We start from the raw sequence: 27,717 nt of genomic DNA, 5'->3' as shown, positions 1-27,717 counted from the left end.
CGTGGAACGTGAGAGGGCTGAACGGGCCGATAAAGAGGGCACGGGTACTCGCACACCTTAAGAAACTTAAGGCAGATGTGGTTATGTTACAGGAAACGCACCTGAAACTGATAGACCAGGTTAGGCTACGCAAAGGATGGGTGGGGCAGGTGTTCCATTCGGGGCTAGATGCGAAAAACAGGGGGGTGGCTATATTAGTGGGGAAGCGGGTAATGTTCGAGGCAAAGACTATAGTGGCGGATAACGGGGGCAGATACGTGATGGTGAGTGGCAAACTACAGGGGGAGACGGTGGTTTTGGTAAACGTATATGCCCCGAACTGGGATGATGCCAATTTTATGAGGCGGATGCTAGGACGCATTCCGGACCTAGAGATGGGAAAGCTGATAATGGGGGGAGATTTTAATACGGTGTTGGAACCAGGGCTGGATAGGTCGAAGTCCAGGACTGGAAGGAGGCCGGCAGCAGCCAAGGTACTTAAAGATTTTATGGAGCAGATGGGAGGTGTAGACCCGTGGAGATTTAGCAGACCTAGGAGTAAGGAGTTCTCGTTTTTCTCCTATGTCCATAAAGTCTACTCGCGAATAGACTTTTTTGTGCTGGGTAGGGCATTGATCCCGAAGGTGAGGGGAACGGAGTATACGGCTATAGCCATTTCGGATCACGCTCCACACTGGGTGGACTTGGAGATAGGGGAGGAAACAGGAGGGCGCCCACCCTGGAGAATGGACATGGGACTAATGGCAGATGAGGGGGTGTGTCTAAGGGTGAGGGGGTGCATTGAAAAGTACTTGGAACTCAATGATAATGGGGAGGTCCAGGTGGGAGTGGTCTGGGAGGCGTTGAAGGCGGTGGTTAGAGGGGAGCTGATATCAATAAGGGCACATAAAGGGAAGCAGGAGAGTAAGGAACGGGAGCGGTTGCTGCAAGAACTTTTGAGGGTGGACAGACAATATGCGGAAGCACCGGAGGAGGGACTGTACAGGGAAAGGCAAAGGCTACATGTAGAATTTGACTTGCTGACTACAGGCACTGCAGAGGCACAATGGAGGAAGGCACAGGGTGTACAGTACGAATATGGGGAGAAGGCGAGCAGGTTGCTGGCACACCAATTGAGGAAAAGGGGAGCAGCGAGGGAAATAGGGGGAGTGAGGGATGAGGAAGGAGAGATGGAGCGGGGAGCGGAGAGAGTGAGTGGAGTGTTCAAGACATTTTATAAAAAATTATATGAAGCTCAACCCCCGGATGGGAGGGAGAGAATGATGGGCTTCTTGGATCGGCTGGAATTTCCCAAGGTGGAAGAGCAGGAAAGGGTGGGACTGGGAGCACAGATCGAGGTAGAAGAAGTGGTGAAAGGAATTAGGAGCATGCAGGCGGGAAAGGCCCCGGGACCGGATGGATTCCCAGTCGAATTCTATAGAAAATATGTGGACTTGCTCGCCCCGGTACTGACGAGGACCTTTAATGAGGCAAAGGAAAGGGGACAACTGCCCCCGACTATGTCTGAAGCAACGATATCGCTTCTCTTAAAGAAGGAAAAGGACCCGCTACAATGCGGGTCCTATAGACCTATTTCCCTCCTAAATGTAGATGCCAAGGTCCTGGCCAAGGTAATGGCAATGAGAATAGAGGAATGTGTCCCGGGGGTGGTCCACGAGGACCAAACTGGGTTTGTGAAGGGGAGACAGCTGAACACGAATATACGGAGGTTGTTAGGGGTAATGATGATGGCCCCACCAGAGGGTGAAACGGAGATAGTAGTGGCGATGGATGCCGAGAAAGCATTTGATAGAGTGGAGTGGGATTATTTGTGGGAGGTGTTGAGGAGATTTGGTTTTGGAGAGGGGTATGTTAGATGGGTGCAGCTGTTGTATAGGGCCCCAGTGGCGAGCGTGGTCACGAATGGACGGGGATCTGCATATTTTCGGCTCCATAGAGGGACAAGGCAGGGATGCCCTTTGTCCCCATTATTGTTTGCACTGGCGATTGAGCCCCTGGCGATAGCGTTGAGGGGTTCCAAGAAGTGGAGGGGAGTACTTAGGGGAGGAGAAGAGCACCGGGTATCTTTGTATGCGGACGATTTGCTACTATACGTGGCGGACCCGGCGGAGGGGATGCCAGAAATAATGCGGATACTTGGGGAGTTTGGGGATTTTTCAGGGTATAAATTGAACATGGGGAAAAGTGAGTTGTTTGTGGTGCATCCAGGGGAGCAGAGTAGAGAAATAGAGGACCTACCGTTGAGGAAGGTAACAAGGGACTTTCGTTACCTGGGGATCCAGATAGCTAAGAATTGGGGCACATTGCATAGGTTAAATTTAACGCGGTTGGTGGAACAGATGGAGGAGGATTTCAAGAGATGGGATATGGTATCCCTGTCACTGGCAGGGAGGGTGCAGGCGGTTAAGATGGTGGTCCTCCCGAGATTCCTCTTTGTGTTTCAGTGCCTCCCGGTGGTGATCACGAAGGCTTTTTTTAAAAGGATTGAAAAGAGCATCATGGGTTTTGTGTGGGCCGGGAAGACCCCGAGAGTGAGGAAGGGATTCTTACAGCGTAGCAGGGATAGGGGGGGGCTGGCACTACCGAGCCTAAGTGAGTATTATTGGGCCGCTAATATTTCAATGGTGAGTAAGTGGATGGGAGAGGAGGAGGGAGCGGCGTGGAAGAGATTAGAGAGGGCGTCCTGTAGGGGGACTAGCCTACAGGCTATGGTGACAGCCCCATTGCCGTTCTCACCGAGGAACTACACCACAAGCCCGGTGGTGGTGGCTACACTGAAGATTTCGGGACAGTGGAGACGGCATAGGGGAAAGACTGGAGCCTTGGGGGGGTCCCCGATAAGAAACAACCATAGGTTTGCCCCGGGGGGAATGGATGGGGGATATGGAATGTGGCAAAGAGCAGGAATAACGCAACTGAAAGATCTGTTTGTGGATGGGAAGTTCGCGAGTCTGGGAGCGCTGACCGAGAAATATGGGTTGCCCCAAGGGAATGCATTCAGGTATATGCAACTGAGGGCTTTTGCGAGGCAACAGGTGAGGGAATTCCCGCAGCTCCCGACACAAGAGGTGCAGGACAGAGTGATCTCAAAGACATGGGTGGGGGATGGTAAGGTGTCAGATATATATAGGGAAATGAGGGACGAAGGGGAGACTATGGTAGATGAACTAAAAGGGAAATGGGAAGAAGAGCTGGGGGAGGAGATCGAGGAGGGGCTGTGGGCAGATATAATATTGTGTAAAGGATGCACAATGTACTGTGTTGGTTGACCAAAAATTTTCAATAAGATATTTAATAAAAAAAAAAAAGAATTGTGGCTGGTCAAAGGCCAGAATTGGATGGACGCAGATATCTGAGGGCTGCAAGGCTGGAGGAGATTAGAGATAGGGATTGGCAAGGCCATGGAGGGAATTGAAAATATGGATGCGAGTTTTAACATCAAGGCATCATTTGATTGGGAGCCAATGTAAGTCAGCGAGACTCAGAGGTGATGGGTGAATGAGACTTGGTGCGAGTTAAAACATGGGCAGAGTTTTGGACAACCTCAAGTTTACAGAGGACAGAATGGGGTGGACCATCCAGGAGTGCACTGCAATAGCCAGGTCCAGAGGTTTGGATGAGAGTTTCAGCAGCGGATGAACGCAGATGAAGTTGGACAACGTTAAATGAGATTGAGGTAGTTGATCTGGGTCATGGCACAAATATGCAGTTGGTAGCTCAACTTAGCAGGAAATTATTAATCAGTCTAAAGTCCCTTTTAGTTAACGACGCTGCGCAGTGACTGATAGCAAGGATCATCATCGGAAAGTTACACTTACATGGGGAATTATCAACAAACAGTGGATCGATGTTGTGAAGCAGTTCAGTTCTGGGTGACGGATGTCCTTCACTGAAAGAAAGATGAAATGAAGTTTACTTCAAAAACTTTGTGAACAAGAATGTCATACAGGCAAACACTTCAAAATGTATTAGCATTTCAAATTGTTTATTCACAATTTAAGGGATGGGGGCGAGAAGACGCATATTTATTTGAGCAATCAACTCTATTAATAAGGAATTATGATTTAAGCAAATCAGGTCCCTGGCCAATGCCTGTATATTGTATCAGACTATTTTGGAATAGTAGCACTGGGTAATCAAGCTGTTAGAGACAGCCATGTTCACAGGGTTCTCTAAATAATCACATTGAGTATTATCTTTGCATTCTATCCCAATCTGATGGAACAGGGGATCCCCTAATTAATTTATCCTTCCATGATGAGGTAATGGAGCTAAGCTAACTTGGAATGGCAATACTCTTTTAGTCATTAACGTCATTTGGATTGGACTTCTGGTATAGGGAAGGTATTCGACAACGGGGGGGGGGGGGGGGGGGGGGGGGGGGGGGCCCACTTGGTAGGAGATCCGGCAGGGCTGAACAAGGTGTTCAGGGACTTCAATAGTAAGCTTTGCACCTCGAAACCCCCTTTTCTGGATGGACTGACCTTTCCAAAAGTGGGCAGGGGCTTGGTAGATGGGTTGGGGACCCTGATCAGGACCGAAGAGATACTGAAGGGCTTGAGGGCCATGCAATCATGTAAAGCCGTGGGGCCGGATGGGTATTCGGTGGAGTTTTACAAAAAGTTCTCCGCGATAGTGGGGCCGGTGCTGGATAGGGTTTTTAATGAGGCAAGAGACAGAGGGGTTTACCCCCGACGATGTCACAGGCCACCATCTCCCTGTTATTGAAACGGGACAAAGATCCAGAGGCATGTGGGTCCTATAGGCCGATCTCTCTGCTCAACGCAGATGCTAAAATACGGGCCAAGCTCTTGGCGGCTAGGATCGAGGACTGTGTGCCAGACATCATTATGGAAGATCAAACCGGGTTCGTCAAGGGCAGGCAGCTGGTGGCCAACCTAAGAAGGCTGCTGAATGTGATCATGCTGCCCCCGGAGAGTAGGGAGGTAGAGGTAGTTGTGGCAATGGATGCCGAGAAGGCTTTCGACCGGGTCGAGTGGGACTATCTATGGGAGGTGCTGGGACAGTTTGGGTTCGGGGCGGGCTTTATCGACTGGGTCAGACTGCTGTACCAGGCTCCGGAGGAGAGTGTGAGGACGAATAGGACGACATCTGACTATTTCAGACTGTACCGTGGGACAAGGCAGGGGTGTCCTCTCTCCCCACTGCTGTTTGCGTTAGCAATAGAGCCACTGGCAATTGCCCTGAGAGCTTCTAGGGGTTGGAAGGGGCTGGTACGGCGGGGGAGGGGGCGGAACACAGTTCATTGTATGCCGACCACCTGCTCTTATACATCACGGATCCAGTGGCTGGGATGGATGAAATCATGGGAATCCTGAAGGAATTCGGCCGGTTCTCGGGATACAAACTGAACATGGCAAAGACTGAGTTGTTTGTAGTCCAGGCGAGGGGCCAGGAGGGTAGGTTGAGGTGGCAGCCATTCAGGCTAGTAGGGAACAGCCTTAGATACTTAGGGATACAGGTGGCGCGGGACTGGGGCTGTCTGCACAAGTTGAACTTATCTCGGTTGGTGGCGCAAATGAGGGCTGAGTTCCGGAGGTGGGATGCGCTCCCACTGACACTAGCGGGGAGAGTGCAGAAGGTTAAAATGACAATGCTCCCGAGATTCCTGTTCGTGTTCCAGTGTCTCCCCGTTTTCATTCCGCGGTCTTTTTTCAAGAGGGTCAATAAAATGATTACGGGATTCCTGTGGGCGGGGAAGTCCCCGCGGGTGCGGAGATTGATGCTTGAGAGTAACAGAGGGGAAGGGGGGCTGGGGCTGCCAAACTTTAGTAACTACTATGGGCGGCCAACATGGCTATGATGAGGAAGTGGATGGGGGATGCGGGGTCGGTTTGGGGGCGAATGGAAGCCGCTTCGTGCAGGGGCACCAGTTTGGCAGCCCTGATCACGGCGCCCCTGCCGCTCCCGCCGGCACGGTACTCCACCAGCCCTATAGTGGTGGCAACTTTGCGGATCTGGGGCCAATGGAGAAGGCACGTGGGGGGAGTGGGAGCATCAGTTTGGTCTCCAATTTGCGACAATCACCAGTTTGCCCCGGGGAACATGGAGGCGGAAGAATCTGCGGATTCTGGGCCTCCCGGAGGGGCTGGACGTGGGGGCCTATGTGGTCACCATGTTAAACTCGCTGATGGGAGCGGGGTCCTTCCAGGGGCCCCTGGAGCTGGAAGGGGCCCATAGTGTGTTGGCGAGGAGGCCCAAGGCTAACGAGCCTCCGCGGGCGGTGTTGGTGCGGTTCCATCGGTTCGTCGATCGGGAGTGTGTGCTCAGGTGGGCCAAGAAGGAGAGGAGCAGCAGGTGGGAGAATGCGGAGGTTCGGATATATCAGGACTGGAGGGCGGAGGTGGCAGGTGACCCAAGCCGGAATCGAACCTGGGTCCCTGGAGCTGTGAAACAATTGTGCTATCCACAATGCTACCGTGCTGTAGGAAATGAAATGAAAGGAGAACTGTAGTCCCTCCTCACCTAGCTCCCTCAGACACCAAACTCTCACTATAGCACTCAAATGCACCCAAATTCATCACTCAGTGCAAACAAAGTCAGCACTGTAGATGGCTCACTTTTATACTGTGAATCTAGCCTCTGAAAACTGGCCTAATCCAATTAACTAATTAACAAGCTCCAGTTGCAAGAGCTAACAAGTAGAACCTTTGTTTAAAGCTGATTGAAAATTCACCTTCTTCTAAACCAAACAGCAACTTTTCAGTTTATTAACTAAATAAAAGACTAGACTTTAGATATAAATGAACCCTTATTATCCCTCAGTGACTAAGCTCTCACGATAGCACTCAAATTCAGCTCAGTGCAAACCTCAAATTCAGCACTCAGTGCAAACCAAATTGTGCGATGGGATCTTTTGTGAACGGAGCCTCCGATTAATATCTCACCTCAAAATGACAGCCCTTCCTTCATTGAAGTAATTCACAGCCAATGAATTATTTCAAAATGAGATAAGAGTTTCAAATTCAAGGGTTTAAACCACCACAAAGTCATTGGCCAAGCCGCATAACCATTTTTTTCTGCAAAACCAAGTTCTAAATTTCAAATTCATCACCAGAATTGGTCTCCTTTTACATTACTGTAGCAATCACTAAAACAAAAATAATTTCACTACAAATCAACAGATGCTGAAAGCTTCCCCCAGCAAGCGTATACACTAACCTTGCTTAGAAACAAACCCAGCATTGTTCACCCAATCGGTCATTTACAGCACAACAGTGAAGCCTACTGTAACAAGGTTATTTCACACATTCCTAGAGCAGTACGAAACTTAGTTGTTCAGAGGTCACAAGGGAGGGATTGCCTTAAAACCCTCATTTACATGCCACCACATACCAATTTGAACTCTCATTTTGAGGAGAGTCACTGAGTTAATAGATAACAAAGCAAACTGTTCATTCAGTGGCCCGCCTTCCTCCTTGGAACATTCTCTCGCAGCTGCCAAGTGTAACATTTATTAGTGACCATTCTGATTCGCGATTAACAAGGATGAAACCAGAAACGTGTTGGTGTACACATTAGGGGAAGGACAGTCAGACTGGAGGAGGGATTTAACTAAATGGGACCAAAGTCCCATAGCGAGCCAGTTTAGCCGGGTGTTTCCTGATGCTCGCAACGCCGAGAAACACAACGCTATCAAACGACACTCGGGTTAGTGTGTGAGCCTCAGCGGGGAATGAGTGGCTGAGGCCGCACATAGCCATGTTTTCTGCACTGCCCGCCGGTCTCTCGCTACTCCTCGGAGCAGCGAGAGACCAAGATGCCATTTTAAAATCTTTGTGATCTCTCGAGACCACAACGTGACCACAGACCTCCCCGCAAGCCTTAAAAATGCATTCACTAGAGCCTAATAAAAGTGTCAGTCATCCAGATCTTTTAAAGTATCAATTGCCGAAATTGTAAGCACATGAAACCTTTTTATCCTGTGTAAATAAACACTGTGAGATTAACAGAAGAGATCAGAGATCCAGAGCTGTCAAGCAAGCAATATATTCCCTGGGACACAGCTATTTAAGCACTCTAATATCTAGACTCTTAGCTAAGCCTAATTTTGCATTCTTGACTGAGCCAATATGAATGGGAATGAAAGTGACACAGTGGGATGGGCCAGAAAATCCCATCCTAAGGTTTGCAACACCTCTGTGGCACAGTTACCCACGACTCTTCGAAAAGCTTTCCTAACTCCATTAAAGTTTGGAAGGACTGGAACGTGCCTACCTCAACAATGGAGTAGGCCATGTCTGGACTGCAGGCTGGTGGCCAGAATCAGCCTGCATCTTTAAACGGCCCAGTTGAAAATTAGAAACTATGGAAATGGGGTCACGGACACCATCTTCACTCTCCAAGGAGTCCCCCCAACTCCCAGGAAAATCCAGATCTTTGTCCTTAAAAGGGGATAGGATAGATCTGGCTGTTCCTGCTCCCCGTCACCCTTTTAGTGCAGATCTCTTCTGCATGCAGAATATTTCCCAGCTGAATGGAGCGAGCAAATGACCTTTCAAAAATGTTGTTCTTGTTTTGAATGTACTTGGCAAAAATAGCGGACAATGAAAATATAAATTACAGGAAAGACCCATCAATGTCTCATCATGTTTTTTTAACAACAATTGAATTAAAAGATTTATTTTGCCTAACTTTCTACCATTATTAATCAGCCTTCCACGGTAGAGCCTTCCACAGTAGCTTAGATCACATATTTATTACCCATTGTGTCAAGTCGTTCTGCTCCTATTCTGCCTTGAGTTTACTCATCGACTGAGCATCCACTGGTCTCTTAAGGTACAAATTTCCAAAGACACTCAAGCCCTCTGAGCAACGACATTTCTCCTCATCTCAGTCCTAAATGACCACCCCCTATCCTGAGATTATTGGCACGATTCTCCAGCCTCGATACGCTGTCGCTCAAGCGAAACGAGGTCGGTGAACAGCAGACAAGAACCACGCCAGGTGCCAAACAGTTTCTGATGCAACCGGCCTGCTCCCGTAGGCGAAATCAGGATCCCGCTGCGGTGTGGCGAAAAACCAATTATCTAACGGCCTCCCGTCATTCAGCGGCCTCCCCAGAAAGTGGTCACACTGGCGCCAATCATTACTCCTTTTGAAAAATGTGAACCTGGCAGAAGGGCATCTGTGGGGTGCAGAAGAGGTGAGTAGCCATCTTTGCTCACAGGCAAAGAGCCCGGGAGTGCTGGGATTGCCTCCCCAGTGCTTGGCAGGGTTTGGGGGACCCTCCATAGGGGTGGGACGTGATAGAGGGGTGGGACGTGATAGGAGGGTGCGGGGGACACAGAGGGACAACCGGCAGGCAACAGCTCGCAGCACCACCATGCCAACCCCAGGATAGTTTACCCATCCCTGCCAGTCTGTCCCACTGACCACCCATAACCCCCATCGACTGCAGAGGCCTCTGGCCATGCAACTGAAGGCTATTGTTCATACGGAATTAGCAATCGTGGTTAAGCAAGCACTTCATGCAACCCAAATGGATTCCAGTGGGCGGGCGGGCCATCTAGCGTGTGGGAGTCATTGCCGAGCATCCCAATCATGCCTTTATGGTGGACATTGTACCTGAACACTGTGGGAGGCAACATCACACAAGCAGCAGCCAACATTCGAGCACCCAGGAGATGGGACACAACCCCAGGGACATGTCCACAGCCAGATTTGGGGGTTGGGGGGGGGGGGGGGGGGGGGGGGTGACATCCCACAGTGAGTCGGACATTCTGCCGAGATCCTCAGCCATGGCCGTCACTGATTGCGCGACGCCTTGGACATCTCTACTAATGATGCCAAAGTTTTTCACCAGGCTCTCCACTGCGGTCGCCACCCTAGCAGTGTTGGCCTCAGTGACACGCATTGCCAGCGACATCACCTGTGCCCGTAGCCTCTGGGATTCCTCCAACCGACTATGGACCTGCTGAGGTGTTGCTGACATCTCTCTCTGAATGTCCCGGCTGCTCCCTAATGTCTCCATCAGCTCCGGGTAACCTGTACCACAGGCTCAGCATCAGGCTGGGACTCAGCTGGGCCCTGGGCTCCAGGAGCCCTCCGACTCGCCTGCAGGTTCCTGCCTCCACCTGATGTGCATCATCAGCGGTGTGGTGCTCACCAGATTGTGCCCCAGAAGCCTGACCACTAACATTTCCCACCAAGGTGTGTGTATCTGCGCTGGTGGAGGGTGGGAATGACATCTGTGCCGCGACGGTCGAATCCTCGGAGCTCTCCTCCGAGGAGTTCTCCAGAGGAGTCAGGAAAATTTGACACCCGGGATGGGCCAGTGCCGTTGGCTGGAGGACCTGCGTGAGAATGGACATGTGATCAGTGGGCGGGATGGGCCACTCAACGCACGCTTGAAAGGTTCCCCCGGGTGGAGCCCGATTGTTCCTCACCTCTGCGGCCACCCCAGTCACCTCCAGGGCACGCTCCTCGACGGAGGTGAGGATTCTCAAGACCGGCACCCTCCGCCAGTCTGGGCCCTCTCCCGACGATTATGGGCGAGCATTTCCTGAGGAGACTCAGAGGGGGTATCATTAGCCACTTGCGTGGTTCACAGTGGTGGAAGGGGCGGGGGTGTATGAAGGGAGGGTTGGGGGTCGCATTTGGAGTTGGGGGCAGGGCGTTGGTGTCTACTCACATGTGCTGCCTGGTGTAGGTCGTTGACATTCTTCCTGCACTGGAGGCCAGTCCTCCTGGTCACATTCCCCGAGCTGACAGCTGCTGCCACCTCACCCTATCAGCACTGGCTGCCCTGTGGCTGACCCTCCGGGAACCTCAGGGGAACAGGACATCCCTCCTGGTCTCCATCACATCTAGCAGCCTCCCCAGGTCAGCATCCCCGAATCTTGGGGCTGGTCTCTCGGCACCATTGTTACGAGCTGGCTGAGGTTAGCTGAGCAAGTGCAGCTTAAGTGCTGCTCAACCTTGTTAGCGAGGGGCGGGCTGGCGAATTGGCTGGTGAGCCTTCATTTATGGCGAGAAGCCCGTGAGGCCTCGTTAAGTGGACCTATTAATGTTGAATTGCGTTGCCGGCCATGCTGGGCCGAGCGAGCATTTCCCGCTCGCTACCACAGTTCGAACGTTTTCTGGAGAATCGCGCCCTATGACTCGAAGTTCAGTACTTCCAGCACGAGAAAACAGCTGCACAACATCTATCCTAATAAGGCCTTTAAGAATTTTATATATATTTATTGAAATTATCTCTCACTCTTCTAAACTTCAGAGACTATAGGCCCATCCTCCTTGATCACACTTCGAATAATAGCCCTCTTATCCCAAAAACCAATCTAGTGAACCTTTGTTCACTAGGGGCTTTTCACAGTAACTTCATTGAAGCCTACTTGTGACAATAAGCAATTATTATTATTATACTTTTGAGGTAAGTATATTCTCCCTTGGTTAAAGAGACCAAACCTTGTACACCATTCTACAGATGTGATTTCGCCAAAGCCCTATAAAATAGCAGAGAATCTTCCTTATTTTTATACTTCAGCTCCCTTATAGTAATGGCTAATGTACATTTGCCTTCTTAATTGCTTGCTGTACATGCATATTACCTTTTTGTGATTAGTGTACATGGACACTCGAATCCCTCTGCAGAGCAACATTTACCAGTCTCTCCCCTTTTTAAAACAAAATTATCTTTTTCAGTTCTTCCTTTCAGAGTGGGTAATTACAGATTTCTCCACATTTTACTCCATCTTCCACCTACCTTCCCAAAAGCTTAACCAGTCTCAACCCCTTTATAGCCTCTTTGTGCCTCCCCACAACATACTTGTCCGCCTAGGTTTCATCATTGCCAAGCTTGGATATATGGCACTCACTACCTTCAGCCAGATTATTGATGTAGATTGTAAAGAGCTGAAGTTCAAGCATTGATCCTTGTGACTCTCCACTGGTTACAACCTGCTACCCCTAAATTGACTCGTTTTCAGTCCATTAAGAGATCCTTGATCCGGTACAGCACGGTGGTGCAGTGGTTAGCACTGCTGCCTCACGGCGCCGAGGACCCGATTTCAATCTCGGCCCTGGGTCACTGTCCGTGCGGAGTTTGCACATTGTCCCTGTGTCTGCGTGGGTCTCAACCCCACAACCCAAAAGATGTGCAGAGTCGGTGGATTGGGCATGCTAAATTGCCCCTAAATTGAAAAAAAATAGAATTGGGTACATCAAATTAAAAAAGAGATCCTTGATCCATGTTACCCCAAACGCTTGATTCCTAATCTTGTGCAACAATCAAACGACATGGTATCTTATTGAATGCCATCAGACAATCCATGGGGTGAATTCTCTGCTGGCAGGATTCTCCGTTCCGCCGGCAGCGCACCCTGCAGGCGGCGTGGGGTGCCTACAATGGGAAATCCCATTGGCCAGCGGCAGGAAGAGAGAATCCCGCTGCGAGTGACAGCACGCTGCTGAGAAACATGCGGCTGGGGAAGCGGGGAATTTGCCTGCACGTATCCTATACTGGTTACCCCTTACCTACCCGGACAGTTACATCCTTTAAAAACAAACTCTCGACAAAACACAATTTCCCTTTCATAAGGTCATGATGCCTTTACCTAATCACATGGTGTTTTTCCAAGTGTACTTAATAGTTGTCTTGCATTTTCCCGATTATTATTGATGTCAGGTGAACTTTGACTTGTAAATTCTGTATTTGCCCATTTTCTCTCTCCCTTTTTTGAATAGCAAGGTTACATTTGATACCTTCCAATTCACTGGATCATTCCAGGAGCCAAGGAATTTCAGAAGATTGAAAACAATGCATCCACTCTATCGGTAGACACCTATTTTAAAACTCCAGGATGGAGGTCATCAGATTGATTTTTATTCCCATTAATTTCTCCAGCATTTATTTCTTGTATAATAATAATAATAATAATAATAATCTTTGTTGTCACAAGTAGCTTACAGTGTTACTGCACTGAAGTTACAGTGAAAAGCCCCTAGTCGCCATATTCCGGCACCTGTTCGGGTACACAGAGGGAGAATTCAGAATGTCCAAATTACCTAACAGCACATCTTTCGGGACTTGTGGGAAGAAACCGGAGCACCCGGAGGAAACCCACGCAGACACGGGGAAAACCTGCAGACTCCACACAGACAGTAACCCAAGCCGGGAATCAAACCTGGGACCCTAGAGCTATGAAGCAACTGTGCTAACCACTGTGCTGCCCATAGGTTTTATTAAGTTCTTCAGGCTCAATCCCCACAATTTCCATATGTTCTTTGTTTCTTCTACTGTGAAGACAGATGTAAAATATTTGTTTAATGTCTACGCCATTTCCTTATTTCTTGTTCTAATTTCTCGTGTCTCTGGCAGAGACCCATGTTTACCTTTGCTAACCTCTTTCTTTCCGAAATACGTGTAACATTTCTTGCAATCAGTTTTTACATTTGCAACTATACTCTCAGAATTTCATCTTCTCTCTCTTTATTAATCCCCCCTTTGCTGATTTCTCAACCTGCCGGATCTTCAGATTCGCTACACTTTTGGCAAACCTCCACTTTTAATCTAGTTCTTTTCTTTCACTTCTCTAAGTCAAGGTTTGATTTTCCAGTGGAGTTTTTATTCCTCAAGATGCAAGTTTATAAAAATGCATTTTTTTTTTTACAAATGTGTAAATTAAAAACAGTAACATATACAACACACTCCACAGTTTGTACAATTTTCCCCCTTTTTATCCCCTATCCCCCCATCCCCATGCGACAAACTGTTCCTCAAACATAGTCATGAACATCTCTCACCGCATCTTGAAGCCCCCCTCCGACCCAGTCAACTCAAATGTGATCTTTGCCAACTGGAGAAAGTCATACAGGCCCCACAGCCAGGCCGCCACCTCCAGCAGCGTATCCGACCTCCAATTCAGCCGAGTAATTAGAGAAGCGAAGGCCACCACATCGGCCCGGCCCCCTTCCCCGCCATCAGCTCCGGCTTTTCTGATACCCCAAACATCTCCACCATTGGGTCCGGCCTGATCTCCACCCCCACAATTTTAGATAATGTCCCAAACACCGCTTCCCAGTATCTATCCCTCTTCTCACAGCCCTAGAACAGGTGCGCATGATTCACCGGTCCTCGCCCACACTTCTCGCACTCGTATGCCATCCCTTGAAAGAACCGACTTATCCTCGCCCGGGTCATATGCAACCTATGAACTACCTTGAACTGAATCAAGACTGCCCTTCCACAGATCCCTCACCTTCACCATCCCCCCACCTCTCTCCACTTCCTGTGCATCCCATCCATCTCCCCCCGGCTTAAACCTGTGGCATCAACACCGACATCCCCTCCAACTCCCTCGGAAAGCCATCCAGCCCTGGAGCCTTCCCCGAGGTCACCCCCCTAATGCTGTCAATCGCCTCCCTCAGCCCCAACAGCTCCTCCAACACCTGCCTCCTCTCTTCCTCCAACCTTGGAAACCCCAATCCATCCTGAAATTGCCCATGTCACCTTCCTCCCCATCTGACATAGCTTTGCATAGTAACCCCCAGTACACCTCATTAATCTTCCCCGGCTCCGAGACCAACTACCCCCCCCCTCTCCGTTCGCACCTTTAACATTTCCCTGGACACAGCCTGCCTCTCAGCCGGTGGGCCAGCACGCAGCTCGTCTTCTCCCCAGATTTGTATTCCACACCTCTCACCTTCCTTAAGCTGCCCACTGCCCTCCTCATCATCAACCTATTGAACTGTCCCTGCGACCTCTTCCTCTCCACCAGCAACTCTTTGGTGGGTGCCCCCGCGTATCTCCTGTTCTGCACGACTATCTCATCCAACAGCCATCCATGCTCTTCCCTCTTCCTCCTGTCCCGGTGTTCCTTGAACAAGATAATTTCCCCTCTGATCAACGCCTCCCAGAATATGGTCGCCGACACCTCCCCATTCTGATTAATTTCCACATACTCCCCGATTGCTGACCTCACAGAACTCCTTATCCGCCAACAAACCAGAATCTAGCCTCCATCCCGGCCTCTGCACCTGCCCCTCGCTTAACCTCACCTCCAGCCAATGCGGCACACGATTAGATATCACAATTCCCGCATACTCCATCCCATTGACTTGGGGCTCGACCCATCCACCCTCGGTTCCATCACACAATTAAAATCCCCCCCATATAATCAAATGGTGCGTATCCAGATCAGGGATCGCTCTCAGCAAACCCTTCACAAATCCAACATCATCCCAATTCGACGCATTTACGTTGACTAGCACCACCGGCGTCCCCTCCAGCACCCCACTCACTATCACATATCTTCCCCCCCACTGGGTCTCGCACTTCCTTGGCCCCCACAAACCCCGTTCTCTTGTTCAACAAAATGGCCACCCCCTGCGACTTTAAATCAAATCCCGAGTGGAATACCTGTCCCACCCATCCCTTCCTCAACCTAACCTGGTCCTTCACTCAGAGGTGCATCTCCTGTAGGAAGGTCACCTCCACCTTCAAACTCAGATGTGCAAAAACCCGGGACCTCTGAATCAGCCAATTGAACCCCTGCACCTTCCAAGTTACAATTCTTACCGGAGGTTTACGCCTCCATTCCCCTCTACAGTCTGCCATCGTCCCCCTCCGGCTTTGCCTCCGCTAAGACCACCCTAAATCAGGTCCAATCAAGATGACCCGTCTCTCCGTCCATGACCACGCTCAGTCCCCAACCCTGCCACTCCCATCTCTCCCCTTCCCCACCCCCTCTCCCCACCTTGCCGCCTCTCACAGCCTCCTCCCCCACCTCACCTCCGTGCACCACATTACCTGCCAGCGTGGCAGCTCCCACTCGAAGGTCCCCTACACACCCCTCCACCCATAGATAAAAAAACAAAGACACAACCCACTCCCTCCAAGAGAAAAACACCACAGACGCCCGGTGTGTGTGTGTGGTGGTGGTGGTGGTGGTGGTGGGGGGGGGGGGGGGGGGGGGGAATCCTATGGCAACATACAACAACCATAACTTCCAACCTTTACAGACGCAGCTACTCCATCTCACACCAACTCTCAGTTCTCCCCCAGTTTATGATCCCTTACAAAGTAATTTGCCTCTTCTGACATTTTAAAATAATACTCTGGCCTTTAAAAGTGATCCACAGTTTTGCCAGGTACAACACCTCAAACCTCGGTACACCGCCTTGGCCCTGTTGAATCTTGCAGGCTTCTTCGCCAGCTTCACAGTCTCGCTTCTCCCTGGCCCACCGTAGGATCTTCTCCTTCTCCACGAATTTGTGCAACCGCACAATCACCGTCCGCGGCGGCTCCCCTGCTCGCGGCGTCTGCTTTAAAAGACCTGTGGGCCCGATCTGCCTCTGAGGCCTTGTCCAGCACTCCCTGCTCCACCAGTCCGGCCAACATCCTTGACACATATTTTGTGGCACTCATTCCGTCCACACCTTCTGGCAGCCCCACAATCCATAGGTTCTGCCACCTGGACCTGCTTTCTTGCTCCACCACCTTCATTCTCAATGACGCATAGATCCACCAGGGTCCCTACCTCCAAGGACACGATCCAGTCACTCTGGCCAGACACCACTGTCTCCAACTCATATCTACACCCCTTGTGCCTCAAGGCTGTTCGTACAGCTACAATACTGGCATCAACCCAGCAATGTGGATAATGTCCAGGTGTGTCCTGTACACAAAAAACATGACAAATCCAACCCAGCCAATTACCACCCTATCAGCCTACTCTCCATCATCAGCAAAATGATGGAAGGAGTCATTAACAGTGGAATCAAGTGGCACTTACTCAGCAATAACATGCTCACAGACGCTTAGTTTGGGTTCTGCCAGGGTCACTCAGCTCATGACCTTATTACAACCTCGGTTCAAATATGGACAGAAGAGCTGAATGCCAGAGGTCAGGTGAGAGTGACTACCCTTAACATCAAGGTAGCACTTGACTGAGTATGGCATCAAGGAACCCTAGCTGAACTGGAGTCAATGGGAATCAGGGGGGAAACTGGTTGGAGTCATACCTGGCACAAAGGAAGATGGTTGTGGTGGTTGGAGGTCAATCACCTCAACTCCAGGTTATCACTGCAGGAGTTCCTCGGGGTAATATTCTAGGCCCAACTATCTTCAGCTGCTTCATCAATGACCTCCCTTCCATCATAAGGTCAGAAGTGGGGATGTTCGCAGATGACTGCACAATGTTCAGCATTATTTGTGACTTCTCAGATAATGAAGCAGTCCATATTCAAATGCAGCAAGACCTGGACAATATCCAGGCTTGGGCTGACAAGCAGCAAGTTACATTCGCGCCACACAAGTGCCAGGCAATTTCCATCTCATACAAGAGAGGATCTAACCATCGCCCCCTTGACATTCAATGGCATTACCATCGCTAAATCCCCCACGATCAACATCCTGGGGGGGTGGGTACCATTGATTAGAAACTGAACTGGACTAGCCACATTAATACAGCTCAAAGGCTAGGAATCCTATCACGAGGGACTTACCTCCTGACCCCCCCTCCCCCCCAAAGCTTGCCACCATCTAGAATACCTAGGAGTAGGAGATGCCTGGGAAACCCACCACCTGGAGGTTCCCCTCCAAGTCATTCACTACCCTGACTTGGAAACATATCGCCGTTCCTTCACTGTCGCTGGGGCAAGATCCTGGAACTCCCTCACAGCACATTGGGTGTGCCTACACCTCAAGGACTGCAGCGGTTCAAGAAGGCAACTCACCACCACCTTCTCAAGGGATGGGCAATAAATGCTGGCCAAACCAGCGATGCCCACATCCCGTAAATGAATTTTTAAAAAGGCACTTTTCTACTCGGTCCATCAACCCTCGCAAAGGTACTACTGCTCCCTCAATTGCCTCCAGTCCCCTTCCTCTGCTTTCGAAATACATCTTTAATGAAGGCTATGTGGTAGTCACCACTGTTGTATTATATTGTATATACTGCACTGCATATGAGGGTATTACGGTAAGGCCCCTGTACTACAGGTACGGGGGTAAATCGCTGCCTGCTGGCTCCGCCCAGTAGGGGGAGTATAAATGTGTGTGCTCTCCGAACTGCAGCCATTTCGGCAGCAGCTGTAGGAGACTACACATCTCTGTGTAATAAAGCCTCGATTACTCTCTACTCTCGTCTCGTCGTAATTGACAGTGCATCAATTTATTACACAGAGATTTTACAAAGATGGACCTCGCATCAAGCCGGATCGCCTGCAGCTGCATCCTCAAGCAGACAACGCTAAAAAGGACTTTGCACCTTGGCTAGATTGCTTTGAAGCGTACATCGGATCTGCGACAGACCCAGAGCACACAAGTTCCAGATTCTGTACAAGCAGCTGAGCTCCGATGTCTTTCCCCTCATCCAGGACGCGCCTACCTGCACGGAGGCCATGGCGCTACTGAAGGAAAACTACGCTCAGCAGACCAACAAGATCTATGCCAGGCACCTCCTGTCCACGCGGCACCAACTTCCCGGTGAGTCCGTGGAAGATTTCTGGCGTGCCCTGCTCGCCCTGGTGAGAGACTGTGATTGCCAGGCCATTTCGGCCGCTGAACATTCTAACCTGCTAATGAGCGACGCGTTCATTACGGGCATAGGGTCGACCTACATCCGCCAGCGCCTCGTAGAAGGCGCTACGCTTGACCTCGCGGCGACCAGGAAACTAGCGCTCTCGCTCAGTCGCCTCACGCAACGTACATGAGTATGCCCCCGACCGCACGGCTCACCCCTCCTGGGCATCATGGACCCTGCCAGCGGCCACCCCATCGTGGACCCCATCAGCGACCGCCCCCAGCCAACCCCACGCCTGCGCCGCGCGGCAGCCCCAACCAACCCCAGGGGACCCAAGTGCTGCTTCTGCGGACAGACAAAACACCCCCGGCAGCGCTGCCGGCCCGAAGCGCGCTCTGCAAGGACTCCGGCAAGAAAAGACATTTCGCTGCAGTGTGCCAGGCCCGCTCAATCGCCGCCTGCACACCCCCGCGTGCGGCCAGTGGGCGCTACCATATTCCTCGCCTCAGACCACGTGCGGCCAGTGGGCACCGCCATCTTGCTCCCCACACAACACGTGCGGCCCGTGGGCGCCGCCATCTTGCTTGCCTCAGAACCAATGGGCGGAGCCATCTCGTCTGCCCCAGGACACGTGCGGCCGAGGGCACTGTCATCTTGCCTGCCTCAGGACACGTGCGGCCCGTGGGCGCCACTATCTTCCCCGCCTCAGGACCCCTGCCCGTCGGGCACCTCATCGGGCCACTCATCGCCTGCAACCGCCGACGACCAGCCGCGTCTTGCCTCTGTCACGATCGACCAGTCACGACCGCACAACCTCACGACCGCGTCGACAAAGGGGAAGGTCGACGGACATGAGATATCCTGCCTTGTGGACTCCGGGAGCACTGTGAGCTTCATCCACCCTGATATGGTAAGGCGCTGCTCCCTCGCGGTACACCCCATTAACCGAAGAATCTTCCTGGCCTCCGGATCCCACTCCGTGGCGATCCGGGGTACTGCATCTAGGTACTAGGCGGGCCCCTACCACCCCTTACTGTATGCAGCCTCACGACCCTTAAGGTCGACCCACCTTCCCCGTTTGCAAACCTCCCCCCAGATTGCAAACCCGTCGCCACCAGGAGCAGACGGTACAGCGCCCAGGACAGGACCTTCATCAGGTCTGAGGTTCAGTGGCTGCTGCGGGAAGGTACCATCGAGGCCAGCAACAGCCCCTGGAGAGCCCAAGTGGTAGTGGTGAAAACGGGGGAGAAAAACAGGATGGTCGTTGACTACAGTCAGATCATCAATCGGTACACGCAGCTCGACACGTACCCCCTCCCACGCATATCTGATATGGTCAATCAGATTGCACAGTACCGGGTCTTCTCAACTGTCGACCTAAAATCTGCCTACCACCAGCTCCCCATCCGCAAGGCGGACCGCCAATACACTGCGTTCGAAGCAGACGGCTGCCTTTACCACTTCCTTAGGGTTCCCTTCAGTGTCACTAACGGGGTCTCGGTCTTCCAACGGGAGATGGACCAAATGGTTGACCGGTATGGACTGCGGGCCACTTTCCCGTACCTGGATAACGTCACCATCTGCGGCCACGACCAGCAGAACCACGACGCTAACCTTTCCAAATTTCTCCACACCGCCAAACTCCTCAACCTAACCTACAACAAGGAGAAGTGAGTGTTCAGCACGAACTAATTATCCATCCTCGGCTATGTGGTTCAGAACGGAGTTCTAGGGCCTGACTCCAATTGCATGCGCCCACTCATGGATCTCCCCCTTCCCCACTGTCCCAATGCCCTCAAACGATGCCTGGGGTTCTTTTCATAAAATTTCATAGACCTTACAGTGCAGAAGGAGGCCATTCAGCCCATCGGGTCTGCACCGGCTCTTTGAAAGAGCACCCTACCCAAGCCCACACTTCCACCCTATCCCCATAACCCAGTAACCCCACCCAACACGAAGGGCAATTTAGCATGGCCAATCCATCTAACCCACACATCTTTGGACTGTGTGAGGAAACCGGAGCATCTGGAGGAAACCCACGCACACACGGGGAGGATGTGCAGACCGGAACCCGCAATCTGCCATACTCCATCGAGGAAGTCAGGGCTGTCACTAGAGACTGACAGGTCTGCGCGGAGTGTAAACCGCACTTCTACCGGCCAGACCGTGCGTGCCTGGTGAAGGCCTCACGCCCCTTTGAACTCCTCAGCGTGGACTTCAAAGGGCCCCTCCCCTCCACCGACCGCAACACGTATTTTCTCAATGTGGTCGACGAATATTCCAGATTCCTCTTCGCCATCCCATGCCCCGATATGATGTCTGCCACCGTCATCAAAGCCCTCTACACCATCTTCGCTCTGTTCGGTTTCCCCGTACCATACAGACAGTGACCCAAGCCAGGAATCGAACCTGGGACCCTGGAGCTGTGAAGGAATTGTGCTAACCACTATGCCACCATGCTGCCCACCCATTACTGTATGCGGCCAGTGTACTCCGCCCAGTGGGTCCCTAACTATGCCGTCAAGGCCCGCCCACTCATCCACTCCACTGGTTTCCCACTGACGGCCGAGGCTCACCAGGCCTTCAACCGTATCAAGGCCGACATCGCCAAGGGCACAATGCACGCGGTCGACGGGACGCTCCCCTTCCAAGTCGAGGGCGATGCATCAGACGTCGCTCTGGCCGCCATCCTCAACCAGGCAGGCAGGCCTGTGGCATTCTTTTCCCGCACCCTCCATGCCTCCGAAATTCGGCACTCCTCCGTCGAAAAGGAGGCCCAAGCTATCGTTGAAGCTGTGCGGCACTGGAGGCATTACCTGACCTGCAGCAGATTCACTCTCCTCACAAACCAACGGTCGGTTGCCTTCATGTAGGCAGCACGGTAGCATTGTGGATAGCACAATTGCTTCACAGCTCCAGGGACCCAGGTTCGATTCCGGCTTGGGTCACTGTCTGTGCGGATTCCGGTCTGCACATCCTCCCAGTGTGTGCGTGGGTTTCCTCCGGGTGCTCCGGTTTCCTCCCAAAGTCCAAAGATGTGCAGGTTAGGTGGATTGGCCATGATAAATTGCCCTTAGTGTCCAAAATTGCCCTTAGTGTTGGGTGGGGTTACTGGGTTATGGGGATAGGGTGGAGGTGTTGACCTTGGGTAGGGTGCTCTTTCCAAGAACCGGCGCAGACTCGATGGGCCGAATGGCCTCCTTCTGCACTGTAAATTCTATGATAATTCAATCTATGTTTAATAACAACACAGCGGGGTAAGATCAAAAATGATAAGATCTTGCGGTGGAGGATCGAGCTCTCCACCTTTAATTACGAGATTTTGTATCACCCCAGTAAGCTAAACGAGCCCCCCGATGCCCCCTCCCGAGGTACATGTGCCAGCGCACAAGTGGACCGACTCCGGACCCTGCACGACGATCTCTGTCACCCAGGGGTCACCTGCTTTTATCACTTCATTAAGGCCCGCAATCTGCCATACTCCATCGAGGAAGTCAGGGCTGTCACTAGAGACTGCCAGGTCTGCGCGGAGTGTAAACCGCACTTCTACCGGCCAGACCGTGCGTGCCTGGTGAAGGCCTCCCGCCCCTTTGAACTCCTCAGCGTGGACTTCAAAGGACCCCTCCCCTCCACCGACCGCAACACGTATTTTCTCAATGTGGTCGACGAATATTCCAGATTCCCCTTCGCTATCCTATGCCCAATATGATGTCTGCCACCGTCATCAAAGCCCTCTACACCATCTTCGCTCTGTTCGGTTTCCCCGCCTACATCCACAGCGACCGGGTATCCTCATTTATGAGCGATGAGCTGCGCCAGTACCTGCTCAACAGGGGCATTGCCTCGAGCAGGACGACCCCCAGGGAAAAGGGCAGGTGGAGAGGGAGAATGGGACGGTCTGGAAGGCCGTCCAGCTGGCCCTACAGTCCAGAAATCTCCCGGCCTCCCGCTAGCAGGAGGTCCTCCCCGACGCACTTCACTCCATTCGGTCGCTCCTGTGCACGGCGACTAACGAAACCCCCCATGAATGTCTCTTTGCCTTCCCCAGGAAGTCCATCTCCAGGGTTTCGCTCCCAACGTGGCTGGCAGCTCCAGGACCTGTTCTCCTCTGCAATCACGTGCGGCTCCACAAGGTAGACCCGTTGGTTGAGAGGGTACAGCTACTCCACGCAAACTCACAGTACGCCTACGTAGCCGCCAAGACACAGTCTCGCTCAGGGACCTGGCACCAGCTGGTTCGCGCCCCCCCCCCCCCACCCTGCCCTGGCGCCACGCTCCCTTCCCCCAGCGCACCCCACCACAGCCCCCGCTCCAGGACAATCTGTTCTCCCCTTCGTCCCACCCGGGGATGAAGAAGGTGTCGACACGCTCCCGGAGTCACCGACGACAGAGCCTACGCCCGACTCGCCACAAGCACTGCGGTGCTCTCAACGACGGATCAAGGTGCCCGACCGTCTAAATTTGTAACCTTCTCTGAAATTTTAATGACAACCTGTATGAAAATAGTTTTCCACCACCCCCGCTGGACTCATTTTTAACAGGGGGTGAATGTGGTAGTCACAACTGTTGTATTATATTGTACATACTGCACTGCATACGAGGGTATTACAGTAAGGCCCCTGTACTACAGGTACGGGGGTAGATCCCTGCCTGCTGGCTCCGCCCAGTAGGCGGAGGATGTGTGTGCTCTCCGAACTGCAACCATTTCAGCAGCAGCTGTAGGAGGCCACACATCTCTGTGTAATAAAGCCTCGATTACTCTCTACTCTCGTCTCGTCAGTGCATCAGGCTATCAACTGTACCATCTAGGCCTTCCCACTGGCGTCGATCCTTCCCCCTTCTGCCATTGTTGCTGCGCCTCAGGTCCCCTCCATTCCTTAGTCAGGTCTTTAACTGTTTTTTGCCGGGGTTGGTAGCCAGTCGACGCACCAATCTTCGGGAGAACCCCTCTCTCTTCACCTTCTGCACCACTTTCCTGCCGGAGCTACTCCACTAATGGGTATATAAAGTGCCCAAACCAACGCCATCGAGCCTGAGCTGCCATGTGTGCCACCACTCACTCCATGGCTGCCACTGGAAGCCCTTTACTGTTAAGATTACTGATTAATAAGAATTACCCCAGTCTCATTTACAGAATACTAGATTTTAAAAAATTCATTTACAGATGTGGGCGTCGCTGGCTATGGCAGCCAGCATTTACTGCCCACCCCAATTGCCCTCAAGAAAGTGGTGGTGGGCTGCCTTCTTGAACCACTGCAGCCATATGGCACACTCACAGTGCTGTTAAGGAGTGAGTTCCAAGATTTTGAACCAGCTCGCTCAAAACGGTACAAAATATTTTTACTTCTGTAATCCTGGTTACACGTTACCTGATAGTTTTCCACATGTCAAAGCCATCCAGTGGTTTGGTGCCATGAGTTGATCCTTTGGCCAAAGACACTAAAGTAGGGAGCCAGTCAGAGATGTGAATGAGCTCTCGATTAACTTTGCCCGTCTGCTTCAGCAGAGGGCTAGTGACGAAACCCACTCCGCGGACACCTCCTTCCCACAGTGTCCACTTCCTTCCTCGCAGGGGCCAGTTATTGCCACCCCCCAAGGTCTGACCTCCATTGTCTGAAAAGGGAGAAGAGAAAAAAAAATGAAGTCCTGGAGATGTTCTGCTGCAAATTAAGCCACTCCCTTCGTCTGAAACATCCTGTTTTGCAAAATCACAATAGCACAGAATTAAATAAGAAAACATACAGGAAAGAAAGAAATCGGCTTGTTTAAATGCTTATTCTGCGTTCAAAGCTATTTAATTCAAATGCTGTTGATTCAAAATGTTGCTGCATTGTTATTTACATTGTTGATTCAAAATGTTGCTGCATTGTTATTTACATTGTTGATTCAAAATGTTCCTGCATTGTTATTTACATTGTTGAGCTTAAATTATTGGATAATTCAAATATTTGAACATCATTGAACGCCTGCCTATAATGCCTTTCACACTCTTGGCATGTCTCAAAACACACTCTGCATCCAGTGATGTGTTGTCACTGTTTTTCGGGCAAGAACAATATCGAATTTACACCCAGTTTGACACTGCAAAAAGCAAACGAAAGGACTGACCAAGTAATCTGTTTCTTGGGGGTGTTGGCCGGGAGAAGAATGTTGGCCACCAAAACAAGAGAACTTCATGCTCCTCTTGAGCATCTTTAATGTCTACCAGATGGGGGTCACGGTTTAATATCACATCTGAATGCTCGCCACTACCCCCCCTGCATCCTTCCATTGCCTCGGTGTTGTCAGACTGTCTATTCAGCATTTAGTCTTGGAAAAGTCACAATTCCCTCTATTTCAACACTGGGGGGAGTCTGAAGACATTGCATTTTGCCTCTGCCGCAAACTCTTTTCCCTCGTCACATTTTCCATTTCCCTCACTAGCTGCTGTGTCAGGCTAATCCAGACTCCAGCTTTAACCTGGATCTGCCCAGATCTGAGCTTCGGACTGGAGATCTTCTCCATCACAAAGACAAATCTCTGTAATATCACCTATCCCTGCCCCTGCCTCAGTAACTCCTACCCCATGCATTTATTAGCTTCAGACTCCAATGTGCCAATGCTCCTCTGGCTAGCTTCCAACTTTTCACCCTACAGAAACTCAAGCATATCCAAAATTCTGCTGCTCATATTCTAACCTGCATCCCATTCACCCATCAACCCTCTGCTGGCTGACCTACGGTGAATGGCTTCCTGTCAACCAAAACCTCAAGTTTCAAAATTCTTATCCGCATGTTCAAATCCCTCCCGGGTCTCAACTCCTTATTTTTGTAACCTGCTTCAGTTTCATAATCCACCTAGAACTCTACACTATCTTAATTTAGGAACTAGTGCATACCTCTGGCAGCTACGCCTTCAGGCATCTAGGCCCTAAACTCTGGAATGCCCTTATTAAACCTCGGTGTCGCTAGATTTCTTTCTCTATGACCCTCCTTAAAACATAACCTCTTTTTAAAAATTCATTTACGGGATGGGCAATAAATGCTGGCCTAGCCAGTGTCCTGTAAATGAAAAAAAAATGTATTTAAAGTTTAGTCAGGATGGATTGCAAAGCTCTATTTTCCCATCAAAGACCCAATTCTCTTCTACGTGCTTTCCCAACCGACAGCAAAAGAGGCAGGCACCTCTTCTGCCCTCAAACAATTGTATACATTCATGTAGATACATTACCTTGCATCAGTCAATGGATAGCAGTCCGGAGCCTACATCTTCATTGCTCTATTACCCAAAGATGTGCACGGTAGGTGGATTGGCCACGCTAAATTGCCTCTAAATTGGAAAAAAATTAATTGGGTACTCTAAATTTATTTTTAAAAATAAGAGGAGAAACACCTGGAATATTGTGTTCAGTTTTGGTCTCCTTATCTGAGGAAGGATGTCCTTGCTGTGGAGGGAGTGCAACAAAGGTTAACCAGGCTGATTCCTGGGATGGCGGGGCTGTCATTTGAGGAGAGACTAAATCGGTTAGGAGTATATTCATTGGAGTTTAGAAGAGTGAGAGGGGATCTCATAGAAACTTCTAAAATTCTAACAAGATTAGACAGGGTAGATTCAAAAGGAATATTCCCAATGGTGGGGGGAATCCAGAACTAGGGGTCATAGTTTGAATACAAGGGATAAACCTTTTAGGACTGAGGTGGAGAGAAATTTCTTCACCCAGAGAGAGTGGCGAATCTGTGGAATTCGCTACCACAGAAAGTAGTTGAGGCCAAAACGCGTGTGATTTCAAGGAGGAATTAGATATAGCTCTTGGGGCTAAAGGGATCAAAGGATTGGGGGGGGGGGGGATCAGATATTGAATTTGATGATCAGCCATGATCATAATGAATGGTGGAGCAGGTTCAAACGACCGGATCATAGATCATTGAATTTACAGTGCAGAAGGAGGCCATTCAGCCCATCGAGTCTGCACCGACCCTTGGAAAGATCACCCTACTTAAGCCCATGCCTCCACCCTATTCCCGTGACCCAGTAACCCCATCTAACCTTTTGGATACTAAGGCGCAATTTAGCATGGCCAATCCACTTAACCTGCACTTCTTTGGATTGTGAGGGGAAAAACAAGCAGACACGGTGAGAAAGTGCAAACTCCACACAGTCACCCAAGGCTGGAATTGAACCCGCGACCCTGGAGCTGTGAGGCAGCCCATGCTGCCCATTGGCCTACTCCTGTTTCTATTTTCTATGTAAGTCAAGTGTTGTCAGGGTCGAGGTTAGCTGACTCCGGACAGAAGAGCAATCAAGCGAGAAACCCTCTGCCTCTGCAGCTAAATGTTACACTACACCTCCCTGCTGAGGAACAGCACTTGTTTATTTTTAAAACATTATTTTTGTATGGATCTTTGGTTTTCCTGTGCTCGGCCCTTTCAATAGTCTGGAGCCCTCCTGTTGCAGGCCACTTTCAACCATCGGTTTGCCATGTGAGAGTTAAAGTAGGTGTGAGCGAGCATGTTAACAATATGTTATTTTCAAAGCATTGAGGATTGTATCGCACAATTCCAGCATCTTCATCTGTAATAGATTACTTATTGGTTTCTTACTTGCTACTCCCAGTGCACACGAGTGAAAGTGTTTAATATGGTTAGCTGACTTATCAAGATGCAGGGAGAGTAATTATGGTCTGGTATGCCACATGCATTAATATGTGACCAGAGTTCATTCCTGTCTAGCATAAACTATTTAACATGTTAATATTTATTGAGTGCGGGGCTTCGCTGTCAATTCTTCCTAAATGACAGTCCCACATAGCTGCCTGGAAAAATGGATGTTCTGTGGCCGCAGATTGATTGAAATATCGGGAAAGGAATAATGGATCTAGTCATTTCATTCAATCCAAACTCGATGATTAAAATGATCCCCTTGGGATGTCAAAAGATTTTGTTTTCATTGGCAGCTGTGCGAGACAATTATGTGGTTTTTAACATCCTTTATTCCAGCATTTCTTCCCAAGAATGTTTGCTACATCCATGCTTAATTGCAGGAGGAAGGGTCTGGAGCCAGTGGAGTTAGAGGACTAACTAGTCAAAGGCTCCATGGTAGCATTTTGCTATGGATGGGAGAAAGCATGATTTAAAGGTCATTTTGTTTTGTGGGTTAGCACAGGAGCAGCATCTTTGCTATTTTTGACAGAAGTAGAATTATAAAAATGTAATTGCTACAAGTATAGATTGTAATTACTACAAATATACTC

General features: G+C 50.5%; 1 protein-coding gene across 2 annotated transcripts in view; it reads right to left on the bottom strand.

The window, feature by feature from the left end:
- The window catches only part of arsb (arylsulfatase B), a 134,514-nt gene that overhangs the window by 39,466 nt on the left and 67,331 nt on the right, over nt 1-27,717 (bottom strand). For both annotated transcript variants that reach the window (XM_072515997.1, XM_072515996.1), the window contains exons 5-6: nt 23,858-24,101; nt 3,819-3,889 (exon numbers count right to left, since the gene is read on the bottom strand). In XM_072515997.1, the coding sequence (XP_072372098.1) occupies nt 3,819-3,889; nt 23,858-24,101 (315 nt within the window). The remainder of the gene's footprint in view (nt 1-3,818; nt 3,890-23,857; nt 24,102-27,717) is intronic.

This window comes from Scyliorhinus torazame, chromosome 9 (genome assembly GCF_047496885.1).
Source record: "Scyliorhinus torazame isolate Kashiwa2021f chromosome 9, sScyTor2.1, whole genome shotgun sequence".
NCBI lineage: Eukaryota > Metazoa > Chordata > Chondrichthyes > Carcharhiniformes > Scyliorhinidae > Scyliorhinus > Scyliorhinus torazame.
This window is presented reverse-complemented; position numbering and strand designations above follow the sequence as displayed.